Below are 14,492 nucleotides of genomic sequence, written 5' to 3'. Positions count from 1 at the left end.
ATCCCTGACAATGAGCTCGCTAAAATACTCCCCCTCTGCTAAAGAAGAGGTCTGCTGGACAGAGAGAGAAGCTCTGGGGCTGAACATTGCCGTGAAAGAAGAAGAAGAGGAGGATGTTACAGTGAAAGGAGAGAAAGAACATTTCAGAATTAAAAAGGAGGAAGAGGAGTATGTTACAGTGAAAGAAGAGAAAGAACCGTTTGGAATGAAAGAGGAAGAGGGAATAGAGTATGTAACAGTGGAAGAGGAGGAGGTAGAAGCTTTCAGAATTAAAAAGGAGGAAGAGGAGGATGTTGAAGAGAAAGAACCATTTGGAGTGGAAGAGAGGGTAGAGGCTGTCACAGTGGAAGAGGAGGTGGTAGAAGCTTTCAAAATGGAAGAGGAGTATATCACATTGAAAGAGGAGGAGGCTGTTACAGTGAAAGAAGAGAAAGGGACGACGACGACAAGTCTAGGATGAGGATGTGCACATACCTAGACATTGATTCTTGGAGAATATAACTTATAAAAGTTAGGAGAAGAGATGAAAGGAGCAGATTTGACTCATCAAAGTAAGTGCTGTAGTTTAGTTTGAACAAATAAAATAGATCTGCCCACTGGTATCTGTTACCAGGACAACCAGCAGAGTTATGTTAATTGACATGAAGATACACTGGTATATTTCCACCACAGTAGACAGTTCTGTTAGTTATTCTACATTGTAGAATAATAGTAAAGACATCAAAACTATGAAATAACACATGGAATCATGTAGTAACCTAAAAACTGTTAATCAAATGAAAATATCTTTGAGATTCTTAAAAGTAGCCAGCCTTTGCCTTGATGACATCTTTGCATTCTCTCAACCAGCTTCATGAGGTAGTCACCTGGAATGCTTTTCCAACAGTCTTGAAGGAGTTCCCACGTGCTGAGCACTTGTTGGCTGCTTTTCCTTTACTCTGCGGTCCAAACCATCTCAATTGGGTAGAGGTCGGGTGATTGTGGAGGCCAGGTCATCTAGTTCCGCTAAACACAAACCAGATGGGATGGCGTGTCACTGCAGAATACGGTGGTAGCCATGCTGTTTAAATGTGCCTTGAATTGTAAATAAATCACAGTGTCACCAGCGAAGCACCCCCACACCATCACACCTCCTCCATGCTTCACGGTGGGAACCACACATGTGGAATTCATCTGTTCACCTATTCTACGCCTCACAAAGACACGGTGGTTGCAACCAAAAATCTTACATTTGAACTCATCAGACCAAAGGACAGATTTCCACCGGTCTAATGTCCGCTACTCGTGTTTCTTGGCCCAAGCAAGTCTCTTCTTATTATTGGTGTCCTGTAGTAGTGGTTTCTTTGCAGTGATTCATGCATGTCTCCTCTGAACAGTTGATGTTGAGATGTGTCTGTTACTTGAACTCTGTGAAACATGTATTTGGTCTGCAATCTGAGGCTGGTAACTCTAATGAACTTATCCTCTGCAGCAGAGGTAACTCTGGGTCTTCCTTTCCTGTGGCGGTGCTCATGAGAGCCAGTTTCATCATGGCGCTTGATATTTTTAGCGACTGCACTTAAAGAAGTTCTTGAAATTTTCCGCATTGACTGACCTTCATGTCTTAAAGTAATGATGAACTGTCATTTCTCTTTGCTTATTTTAGCTATTCTTGCCATAATATGGACTTGGTCTTTTACAAAATAGGGCTATCTTCTGTATACCCCCCTACCTTGTCACAACACAACTGATTGACTCAAACGCATTAAGAAGGAAAGAAATTCCACAAATGAACTTTTAACAAGGCACACCAGTTCATTGAAATGCATTCCAGGTGACTACCTCATGAAGCTGGTTGAGAGAATGCCAAGAGTGTGCAAAGCTGTCAAGGCAAAGGGTGGCTACTTTGAATCTCAAATATTAAATACATTTTGATTTGTTTAACCCTTGTTTTGGTTACTACATGATTCCATATGTGTTATTTCATAGTTTTGATGTCTTCACTATTATTCTACAATGTAGAAAATTGTATAAATAAAAGCCCTTGAATGATACTGTGTATTTACATATATTTGATTTTATATATATATATATATATATATATATATATATATATGATACATAAATTTTCACTACATTTTTATATATTTCTATATATTATTTTTCTGTTTGTGTGCGCATGTACAGGCCGTCAAATCAAAGGCGCTCCTTCGATATAAAGTTGTTTTTGACAAAAAATGAAAAGGTATCAGTTTGTCACTTTCATGAGTTAATAATGAGTAATAACATGTTCAGTTTTGATTTAGTGCTTACAAACTAGGGCTTTTCACAATATTGTTTTCCATGGCAAAAATGAAAACAAGAAGCAGACTAAATTCTTCGGTCCTTTAAAAACCTGCTCTTTGTAAAACATTGTGTGCTATAGCCATCATTAGGGCTGTTTTCCTAAAAAATAGTTACATCCGTTTGGTGTTTTGCCACGATACTAACGAGTATTGCGATACTGGTATCGTCCCAGCCCTATTCCAAACCGTTTGAAACATTCTGTGTTTGAGCTACAGACTGCTACAGTCCCCCATTGGATTGGTCCGTTTCTTCTGCATCCGCCGATACCAACCATTAGTCTGTGTGATTGAACGATACAGAATCAAATCAAATGTTATTGGTCACATACACATGGTTAGCAGATGTTATTGATCACATACACATGGTTAGCAGCTGTTATTGGTCACATACACATGGTTAGCAGATGTTATTGGTCACATACACATGGTTAGCAGCTGTTATTGGTCACATACACATGGTTAGCAGATGTTATTGGTCACATACACATGGTTAGCAGATGTTATTGATCACATACACATGGTTAGCAGCTGTTATTGGTCACATACACATGGTTAGCAGATGTTATTGGTCACATACACATGGTTAGCAGATGTTATTTTGAGTGTAGCGAAATGCTTGTGTTTCTAGTTCCGACAGTGCAGCAGTATCTAACATATAATCTAACAATTCCACAATAACTACCTAATAGACACAAATATGAGTAAAGGAATGGAATAAAAACATATACATTTAAATATATGGATGAGCAATGACAGAGCAGCATAGGCAAGATGCAATAGATGGTATAGAATACAGTACCGGTATATACATATGAGATGAGTAATGCAAGATATGTAAACATTTTTAAAGTGGCATTATTAAAGTGACTAGTGATGGATTTATTAAAGTGGCCAATGATTTCAAGTCTGTTTGTAGGCAGTCAACCACCTGAGCCACTGCCTGTTCACCCCGCTCTCATCCAGAAGCAGAGGTCAGTACAGGTGCATCAAAGCTGGGACTGACAGACTGAAAAACAGCTTCTATCTCAATAGCCATCACTAGCCGGGTACCACCCGGTTACTCAACCCTGCACCTTAGAGGCTGCTGCCCTATGTACATAGACATGGAATCACTGGTCACTTTAATAATGTTTGCATACTGTTTTACTCACTACATATGTATATACTATATTATATTTGTCAATGCCACTCCGACATTGCTCGTCCTAATATTTATACATTTCTTAATTCCATTATTTTACTTTTAGATGTGTGTGTATTGTTGTAAATCGTTAGATACTACTGCACTGTTGGAGCTAGGAACACAAGCGTTAAGCTACACCCGCAATAACATCTGCTAAATATGTGTATGTGACCAATACATTCTTATTTGATATTCATTTCCGACTAAGCAAACAATGTCTGTACTTAACTCATTTATTTTCTTGACATTAGTCAATAACACTCATGAATGCAACTTTTTAAGTCAAACCATTTCTCATTTTACTTGTGTCCTGAAAAGAAAATGGTAAAATACTTAATTGTGAGGCTAAATGTGAATGATCTGGACATGCAGATAAATGAAAGTAGTGAAAAAAAACAGAATCCTGGGACCTTAGTAACTTCACTTCTCTTCGCATGACTAGCACATGAAGCTTTTTCAACTGTCAAGTGTACACAAAGGAGGATGTATAATGCTTCCATGAAACTGTCTCTTTCAACCTGCTCATAAGTATTTTTTTATTTTAAGGAAATGTTCTGAAAACTGTTTTATCATGTAGTGGTTTCATTCAGGTCTCTCTGTTTAACAAAATACTCTGTCTTTGACTGGAGAGAGACCAGACTCTCACTCTGACAAGAGTCCTTCAGGGGAACCAGACCCAGGGAAGAGTCCTTCAGGGGAACCAGACCCAGGGAACAGTCCTTCGGGGGAACCAGACCCAGGGAAGAGTCCTTCGGGGGAACCAGACCCAGGGAAGAGTCCTTCGGGGGAACCAGACCCAGGGAAGAGTCCTTCGGGGGAACCAGACCCAGAGACGGCCAAACCAGTAGGACGACACTGCTGCTCCCACTGTGGAAGGAGATTTACCAAGTTATACAACCTAAAAGAGCACGAGAGGACACACACAGGAGAAAAGCCTTTCCAATGTTCCCAGTGTGGAAAGAGTTTTAGCCGGTTAGACAGCCTGAAAATGCATGAGAGAATCCACTCTGGAGAGAAGCCTTACCAATGCTCCTGTTGTGTAATGAGTTTTTCACGATCACAGGCCCTCAAAAGGCATGAGAGGACACACACAGGAGAAAAGCCTTTTCAATGCTCCCAGTGTGGAAATAGTTTTACCCTGTTGGCACACCTGAAATCACATGAGAGGACACACACAGGAGAAAAGCCTTTCCAATGTTCCCAGTGTGGAAAGAGTTTTACCAGGTTAAGGACCCTAATTAGGCATCAAGGAATACACAAAGAAGGAAGGAAGACCTTCCATTGCTCTCAGTCTGGAAAGAGTTTTACTGAGTTATGGGGTGTGAAAATGCATGAGAGAATTCACTCTACACACAGAGGAGAAAGGCCTTTCCAATGCTCCCAATGTGGAAAGCGTTTTACCCAGTTAGGGAACCTGAATTTACATAAAATAATTCACTCCGGAGATAAGCCTTACCACTGCTCTCAGTGTGGAAAAAGCTTTATCCGGTCATGCCATCTCAAAGAGCATGAGAAAACACACACAGGAGAAAAGCCCTTCCAATGTTCCCAGTGTGGGAAGAGTTTTGCTCGGTTATGGAACCTAAAAGAGCATGAGAGGATACACACAGGAGAGAAGCCCTACCACTGCTCTCATTGTGGAAAGACCTTTTCCCGATTAAGGGAACTGAAATCCCATTACATTTCACACACTCTTATCCAGAGACAATAACAATTGGTGAATTCACCTTAAGGTAGCTAGGTGAGACAACCACATATCACAGGCATAGTAAGTACGTTTTCCCTTCATAAAGTAGTTCTCAGCTAAGTCAGTGCTAGTAGGAAAAGACAAGTTCAGGTCAGATTTATTGAAGATTCTCTTTGAAGAGGTATGGTCATCGTGGTTTTCGGGAAGATAGGCTGGGACTCTGCTGTCCTGACATTAGGGTTCCGTTATTGGGGTACCAGGACAGAGAAGAACTTTGACTGGGATGATTGGGAGTTGGTGAGAGGGCCAAGAGACCAGAGATGGCATAACGGAGTGGTTGGGTAGGGTAGGGAGGGGCAGTTCCCTTGTATGCACCAGGGTCTTGAAGTGGATGCGAGCTTTGACAGGAAGCCAGTGGAGTATGTAGAGGAGCGGGGAGACATGGGAGATCTTGGGGAGGTTGAACACCAGGCGGGCTGCGGCGTTCTGGATAAATTGTAGGGGAGCCCAGCCAACAGAGAGACAAATGCCTGGATTAGGACCTGCACTGCTTCCTGTGTGAGGTAGGGTTGTAATCTACGGATGTTGCAGAGTATGAGCCTGCAGAAGTGAGTCATTGCTTTGATGTTTGCAGAAAATGACAGTCTTGCCAAGGTTCGTTGCACATGAGAGAATAAAGAAGCTATGTTCTCTCATGTTTTTTTGACTGAGAATTTGTGTTTTTGTTTATGCCGCATGAAATCAAATTGTGTGAATGAAATCATACAACAAAATGGCTACTTTTGTTTTACAATGTTCTAATTTGCTTTTTATTTTAATTAATAACAGATTGATTGTAACTGATTGATTGCATACAAGTATGAACTGCCAGCTGTTCATTAAATGATTTGGATATTGCAAATTGTAAACTACTAAATAGATTAATGGCATTTTCTTGATTCTAACTTTGAAACCTGTTAAATGTTTTTGTTTTGTTTCATTTAAATAATGAAGATGTATGAAAATGTGACAACGTTTTGAAAACATTGATACGTTTTTTTTACATTAAAAACATTCACAAGGTCATGAATGTTATCTTTAGTATTATTCCACCATATCAGAGAAAAAACAGGTGCTGATTTGTAAAAAGATTTTGATTAATGCAAAAATATTTTTGTATATTTTTGCCATGTAGGAGCAGTATGGACCAAGTCTGTTCATTATATACATCTACATGATGTATTGTTACACCATGTAGGAGCAGTATAGACCAAGTCTGTTCATTATATACATCTACATGATGTATTGTTACACCATGTAGGAGCAGTATAGACCTAGTCTGTTCATTATATACATCTACATGATGTATTGTTACACCATGTAGGAGCAATATAGACCTAGTCTGTTCATTATATACATCTACATGATGTATTGTTACACCATGTAGGAGCAGTATAGACCTAGTCTGTTCATTATATACATCTACATGATGTATTGTTACACCGTGTAGGAGCAGTATGGACCTAGTCTGTTCATTTTATACATCTACATGGGGCGACAGGTAGCCTTGTGGTTAGAGCGTTGGACCGAAAGGTTGCTGACAAGGTAAAAAAAATCTGTCGTTCGGCACTGATCCTAGGCCGTCATTAAAAATAAGAATTTGTTCTTAACTGACTTGCCTAGTTAAATAAAAGACATCCACACCACGTAGGAGCAGTCTAGTAGCACCTAGTCTGTTCATTATATATGTTATGTATTGTTACACCGCTTATTTTGATATCTGTTTGTATGACTGATTCCCTAAATGCAGATGTGTTTGTTGAAATATTTTTGTCTTAATAACATATATTTTCCTCAACTCCAGTCAGCAGGTGATGATGTGCGTCTTTCAGGCAATGCTGCCAGTGTGACGTATAATCTAGTGGACGGGACTCTTCGACAACAGCAACAGCTAGTCAGCCACCTCAGTCGCTTGCTAGCCAAAATTGCCAACACATTCAAGCTCTAAGTCACTGTGTTTTAACCCAACTTCTGTCGTATCTACTTGTTAATGTATTTAATTTCATATTTACGTTGTTGTTAGTCTGCTAACGTTAGCTGGCTTACAAAGTTAGCACTAGGCTAGTCGCTAATGCTAACTACATCCCCGGCCATGATTAGTTCGATACGCTGCTTGCCTTCTGTTAAAGAAGAGGATGAGGGTCTGTCTGAACATTGTCGTGAAAGAGGAGAAGGAAGAGGAGACAGGAGATCTGATTAACACAAGTGAGTACAGTTGAAAACAGGTGAAGAAACTCTGCAGCTGTTGAACTAAAGTGGGGTTTCAAAGGAGCATGCTACTGAAGTTCTACACCTGATTATGTTCAGTACTGTAAGATAACAATGGATCAAATTCATCCAATGACATTGATTGAAATACTGTAGTCCTCAATGTCTATTATTACAGTCCACGCTGCCAATGTCTCTCACATTAACTCCATCACTGCCCACATTTCGGGAATCTTTTAACAGATGATACCAAATATTATTAGATTTTATTTATTTTAAACCCACTTGACGAAATGTTTCATTTGGAAAAACAGAAACATAAAATTCGGAGATCATTTCTAGAACAACCAAAAAATAAAGGGAGGTTGTAAAGACTCATGCTCTCTGATCTCTCTACTTCTGCTCCTCCGCTCCCCAACAAGCATAGGGCACCTGTATAAAAGTCGTTTTATATTGGATATTCGGTTCTCTCGTTAATAGCTATTGAACCAGGCATGCCATGACTATGAAGGTGGTATATTCTGAATTGGGGGAAGTATGGAGAGAAATCCATTTGGAACATTAATGTTTGCTTTTTCAGGATTTCGAAGGATGTAAATGCATTATTTGTAAAGAGAGTCTTAATTCAGTTTTAGTGCCATAGCTAAAATAAAGAATCCGTCAAAGGATGGCTGGAAAGACAAAAGCATTAAAGGCGATCATCTTTCAAACCCAAATGAATTATCCATATCGTCAAGGAGCTTTTTCCGCTATTGGGTTCACACTGTGTAAGAAGTTAGTCCCATGCACCTCAGTAAAATTTGTTTTATATTGGATATTCGGTTCTCTCGACAATAGCTATTGAACTGATTCTAAATCAGGGGTGGATGGATCATTTATTGGGGGGAGGGGGGCCTTTCAATCTTTAATAGCTCTTACACAAAGCGTGCCATGACTAGGAAAATGATGTGTTCTTCATCAAGGGAGTAAAGCTGTGGATTTCGGATTTCCCAGATTCAGAATATTTAATTTTCATTGTTGTGACCCACTTTGTGTAAGAGCTATTGAAAATTGAAAGGCCCCCTCCCACAATTCATTCTGTTTTCAATACCTTATCCACGGTCTGTTTTCAATACCTTATCCAGGGTCTGTTTTCAATACCTTATCCAGGGTCTGTTTTCAATACCTTATCCAGGGTCTGTTTTCAATACCTTATCCACGGTCTGTTTTCAATACCTTATCCACGGTCTGTTTTCTATACCTTATCCACGGTCTGTTTTCAATACCTTATCCAGGGTCTGTTTTCAATACCTTATCCACGGTCTGTTTTCAATACCTTATCCACGGTCTGTTTTCAATACCTTATCCAGGGTCTGTTTTCAATACCTTATCCAGGGTCTGTTTTCAATACCTTATCCACGGTCTGTTTTCAATACCTTATCCACGGTCTGTTTTCAATACCTTATCCACGGTCTGTTTTCTATACCTTATCCACGGTCTGTTTTCAATACCTTATCCACGGTCTGTTTTCAATACCTTATCCACGGTCTGTTTTCTATACCTTATCCACGGTCTGTTTTCTATACCTTATCCACGGTCTGTTTTCAATACCTTATCCACGGTTTGTTTTATATACCCTATCCAGGGTCTGCGATCAGCCATATTGACCCCAAACCCTTCACACCTCCATATTGACCCCAACCCATACACCTCCATATTGACCCAACCCATACACCTCCATATTGACCCCAACCCATACACCTCCATATTGACCCCAACCCATACACCTCCATATTGACCCCAACCCATACACCTCCATATTGACCCCAACCCATACACCTCCATATTGACCCCAACCCATACACCTCCATATTGACCCCAACCCATACACCGCCATATTCGGCGTAACCTCAAAGAACAATGTCATGAAACATCCATCGGACATGATAGTATTCAGATCTCTACTAGCTCGCTGCATTACACTACATGATCAATGTGTTCACCTCCTCGTCGAACATCTCATTCCAAAATAATGGGGGTTAATATGTACTTGGTCCCCCTTTTGCTGCTATAACAGCCTCCGCTCTTCTGGAAAGGCTTTCCACTAGATATTGGAATATTGCTGCAGGGACTTGCTTCCATTCAGCCACAAGAGCATTAGTGAGGTCGGGCAGTCATGTTTGGCGATTAGGCCTGGCATTCCAATTCATCCCAAAGGTGTTCGATGGGGTCGAGGTCAGGCTCTGTGTGGGCCAGTCAAGTTCTTCCACACCGATCTCGACAAACCATTTCTGTATGGACCTGGCTTTGTGGACGGGGGCATTGTCATGCTGAAACAGGAAAGGGCCTTTCCCAAACTGTTCCCACAAAGTTGGAAGCAGAGAATCGTCTAGAATGTAATTGTTGTGTATATAGTGTATTTGAGTGAAAATGTACTGCCCCACCCTCCCATTCAAGATGGGTTGGAGATGTTTTATATCTCCTTAAACTAGAGAACATTTAGGATCACTACCCACGGTGCTACTGAAACATTTAGGATCACTACCCAAGGTGCTACTGAAACATTTAGGATCACTACCCAAGGTGCTACTGAAACACTAGGATCACTACCCAAGGTGCTACGGAAACATTTAGGATCACTACCCAAGGTGCTACTGAAACACTAGGATCACTACCCAAGGTGCTACGGAAACATTTAGGACACTACCCAAGGTGCTACTGAAACATTTAGGACACTACCCAAGGTGCTACTGAAACATTTAGGATCACTACCCAAGGTGCTACGGAAACATTTAGGATCACTACCCAAGGTGCTACTGAAACATTTAGGATCACTACCCAAGGTGCTACGGAAACATTTAGGACACTACCCAAGGTGCTACTGAAACATTTAGGATCACTACCCAAGGTGCTACTGAAACACTAGGATCACTACCCAAGGTGCTACGGAAACATTTAGGATCACTACCCAAGGTGCTACTGAAACACTAGGATCACTACCCGAGGTGCTACGGAAACATTAGGATCACTACCCGAGGTGCTACGGAAACACTAGGATCACTACCCGAGGTGCTACGGAAACACTAGGATCACTACCCGAGGTGCTACTGAAACATTTAGAAAGATATGGCAGACTCACGTAATGACATCCACATCTCTGGCTATTGAGTGATTGTAGATGTTCAAGGTCAGGCACCTAAAGGCATCCACGCAAAACTATAGGCTAAGATACAGGTATAGAGTCAGTGGAGCTCTAAACTATAGGCTAAGATACAGGTATAGAGTCAGTGGAGCTCTAAACTATAGGCTAAGATACAGGTATAGAGTCAGTGGAGCTCTAAACTATAGGCTAAGATACAGGTATAGAGTCAGTGGAGCTCTAAACTATAGGTTAAGATACAGGTATAGAGTCAGTGGAGCTCTAAACTATAGGTTAAGATACAGGTATAGAGTCAGTGGAGCTCTAAACTATAGGCTAAGATACAGGTATAGAGTCAGTGGAGCTCTAAACTATAGGTTAAGATACAGGTATAGAGTCAGTGGAGCTCTAAACTACAGGCTAAGATACAGGTATAGAGTCAGTGGAGCTCTAAACTATAGGTTAAGATACAGGTATAGAGTCAGTGGAGCTCTAAACTATAGGCTGTTCAGAACGAACCGTTTAATGGTGGTCGGTTAGTTGGCAGCAAAATTGACCTAAATTTACATCCCTAGTGTACAACTATAGGCGAAATAAGATTAGAGTTCTTTACACAGCTATTAAAACAGAAAATTATTTGTAAGCTTAGGGTTGTGAACAAAGCAGTATATTAATATTATGTATGTGTATCGGAGATTTTCTTTTGATAGTATAAACTACAGCTCTCTATGCTATTTATTAGTGTCATTATCTTTATTTAATAACTAATATCATTATTAAATGACAGTAATATATTGTAGATTTATATATTTAAGTAGTTGTCAAGAAGTGCAATCACATAACAGGCATTTAAATTGGGGATTTTTTTATATAATTAAACCTCATTCAGGTCTGCCGGTTTAACTAAATACTCTGTTGTCTTTGGCAGGAGAGAGACCTGAGTCTTTTTTTGACTTCGGCAAGAGTCCTTCAATGGAACCAGACCCAGAGATACTCAAACCAGCGAGACCACACCCCTGCTGCCAATGTGGAAAGAGTTTTACCAAGTTAGGGAGACTGAAAGAGCATGAGACGACACACACAGGAGAAAAGCCTTTCCAATGTTTCCAATGTGGAAAGAGTTTTACCTGGTTAGGGAATCTGAAAACACATAAGATAACACACACAGCAAAAAAACCTTATCACTGCTCCAAATGTGGAAAGAGTTTTACCCAGTTAAAGAGCCTGAAAGAACATGAGAGAATCCACTCTGGAGAGAAGCCGTACCAATGCTCCCAGTGTAGAAAAGGTTTTAACCAGTTAGAGAATCTGAAAAATCATGAGAGGACACACACATGTGAAAAACCTTTCCAATGTTCCCAGTGTGACAAGAGATTTACCCAGTCAGGGGACATGAAAATACATGAGAGAAAACACTCTGGAGATAAGCCTCACCTCTGCTCCCAGTGTGGAAAAAGATTTCTCTCATCAGTGGAACTGAAATCACACAAGAGAACACACACAGGAGAGAAGCCGTTCCATTGCTCCCAGTGTGAAAAACGTTTTAGCCTTTTACAGAACCTGAAAAGGCATAACAGGAAACATACAGGAGAGAAACATATTCAATGCTGTCAATGTGGAAAGAGGTATATCCGGTTTCGGAGCTTGAAAGAACATGAGAGAATACACTCTGGAGAGAAGCCTCACCACTGTTCCCTTTGTGGAAAGAGTTTTAGGTGGTTAGTGAACCGGAAAACGCATGAAAAAATACATTCTGGATAGAAACCTTTCCGGTGTGGAACAGTTTTACTGAGTTAGGGAACCTAAAAAAACATGAGAGAATTAAGACGCTATGTTCTGTCTTATGTTGTTGACTGAGAAGTTGTTTTTGTTTATGCCACATGAAATCATCTTTTTTTAATGCCTACAAAAAAAATTAAAGACAAATTTAATATAGGTGATTCAATTTGTAGCTCTAAACTATAGGCTAAGATACAGGTATCTATCTGTATTTTCAGTGGGTCACTTCATTTTTGCTGTTCAGAACAAATTGAACCATTAATCGATTAGTTGGCAGAAAATTTTACCGAAATGTACATCCCTAGTGTACAGTAAGATAAGAGTTCTTTACACAACTATTAAAACAGAAAATGATTTGTACGCTTGGGGTTTATGAACAAAAAAAGTATATTGTATATTAATATTATGTATGTATATGAGATTTTCTTTTGATAGTATAAACTACAGCTCTCTATGCTATTTATTAGTATCATTATCTTTATTTAATAACTAATATCACTATTAGAGCACTGGTACGCCGACAATGTGACTTTTTAAAGGCATTTTCCCCGGAGATTGCTTTCACGGTAAACGCTGCACAGGTCGGCTCAGAAAGCACACTTCACATTTAAAGGCTCTATCTAATGTGGACGGGACTAAATCCCTAACTAATTGTCATATTCAGTGTTGGGTTCAGACTACTCTGATAACTTTGTTGTGTTAACGAGTAATTTAACGTTTTTTTAATTTTATTTAAGTAATCAATTATTTTGTTACTTTTTCAAATATGGAAATCGTTCTTTTTACAATATTATTTTTACAATATTATTTCCCTTTTTCTTTGTTGGTGCAAATAAAAATCCCTTTCCCTATCCCTATGTTCGCCACGCTTCGGGCTCTTCCTGATCAGGCACAAACGTTGTAGTTGGTAGCTAGTGAGATGGAAGAGATAATAGCATTTAAATCGTGGAAGTATTCACATTACTTTTAATTGGTACAAGAAGAAAAGGACTTTGCTCCCACACTAATGTAATTTTTTTAAATATTAAGAACAACTTCTTATTTACAATGACGGTCTAGGAACAGTGGGTTAACTGTCTTGTTCAGGGGCAGAACAACAGATTTTTTTTAACTTGTCAGCTCAGGGATTCAAACTAGCAACCTTTTGGTTACTGGCCCAATGCTCTAACCACTAGGCTGCCTTGGCCCAACGCTCTAACCACTAGGCTACCTTGGCCCAATGCTCTTACCACTAGGCTACCTTGGCCCAATGCTCTAACCACTAGGCTACCTTGGCCCAATGCTCTAATCACTAGGCTACCTTGGCCCAACGCTCTAACCACTAGGGTACCTTGGCCCAACGCTCTAACCGCTAGGCTACCTTGGCCCAACGCTCTAACCGCTAGGCTACCTTGGCCCAACGCTCTAACCGCTAGGCTACCTTGGCCCAACGCTCTAACCGCTAGGCTACCTTGGCCCAATGCTCTAAATGCTAGGCTACCTTGGCCCAATGCTCTAAATGCTAGGCTACCTTGGCCCAACGCTCTAACCGCTAGGCTACCTTGGCCCAATTCTCTAAATGCTAGGCTACCTTGGCCCAATGCTCTAAATGCTAGGCTACCTTGGCCCAATGCTCTAAATGCTAGGCTACCTTGGCCCAACGCTCTAACCGCTAGGCTACCTTGGCCCAATGCTCTAAATGCTAGGCTACCTTGGCCCAATGCTCTAAATGCTAGGCTACCTTGGCCCAACGCTCTAACCGCTAGGCTACCTTGGCCCAACGCTCTAACCGCTAGGCTACCTTGGCCCAATGCTCTAACCGCTAGGCTACCTTGGCCCAACGCTCTAACCGCTAGGCTACCTTGGCCCAACGCTCTAACCGCTAGGCTACCTTGGCCCAATGCTCTAAATGCTAGGCTACCTTGGCCCAATGCTCTAAATGCTAGGCTACCTTGGCCCAATGCTCTAACCACTAGGCTGCCTTGGCCCAACGCTCTAACCACTAGGCTACCTTGGCCCAATGCTCTTACCACTAGGCTACCTTGGCCCAATGCTCTACCACTGGCACCTGGCCCAGCCCCGGCTACCTTGGCCCAACGCTCTAACCACTAGGCTACCTTGGCCCAACGCTCTAACCGCTAGGCTACCTTGGCCCAACGCTCTAACCGCTAGGCT

The 14,492-nt window shown here is 40.9% G+C and overlaps 1 protein-coding gene across 1 annotated transcript; it reads left to right on the top strand.

Annotated features, from left to right (window-relative positions):
• Positions 1–7,108: 7,108 nt before the first annotated feature.
• On the top strand, positions 7,109–13,867 carry LOC123725385 (uncharacterized). Its single transcript, XM_045690573.2, has 2 exons — positions 7,109–7,438; positions 11,488–13,867. Exons 1-2 carry the CDS (start codon positions 7,369–7,371, stop codon positions 12,318–12,320), a joined length of 903 nt encoding a protein of 300 aa, XP_045546529.2. The 5' UTR covers positions 7,109–7,368; the 3' UTR covers positions 12,321–13,867.
• The last annotated feature ends 625 nt before the right edge of the window (positions 13,868–14,492 follow it).

The sequence above is a fragment of the Salmo salar genome, chromosome 12 (genome assembly GCF_965601325.2).
Source record: "Salmo salar chromosome 12, fSalSal1, whole genome shotgun sequence".
NCBI lineage: Eukaryota > Metazoa > Chordata > Actinopteri > Salmoniformes > Salmonidae > Salmo > Salmo salar.
The sequence above is the reverse complement of the archived record's forward strand: the minus strand, read 5'-3'. Positions and strand labels throughout refer to the sequence as shown.

Excerpts from the sequence above, each read along its gene's own strand:
- LOC123725385 (XM_045690573.2), top strand. The coding sequence starts at position 7,369 with ATGAGGGTCTGTCTGAACATTGTCGTGAAAGAGGAGAAGGAAGAGGAG. Across the intron at positions 7,439-11,487 it reads AGGAGATCTGATTAACACAA|GAGAGAGACCTGAGTCTTTT; the intron begins GTGAGTACAGTT and ends TGTCTTTGGCAG.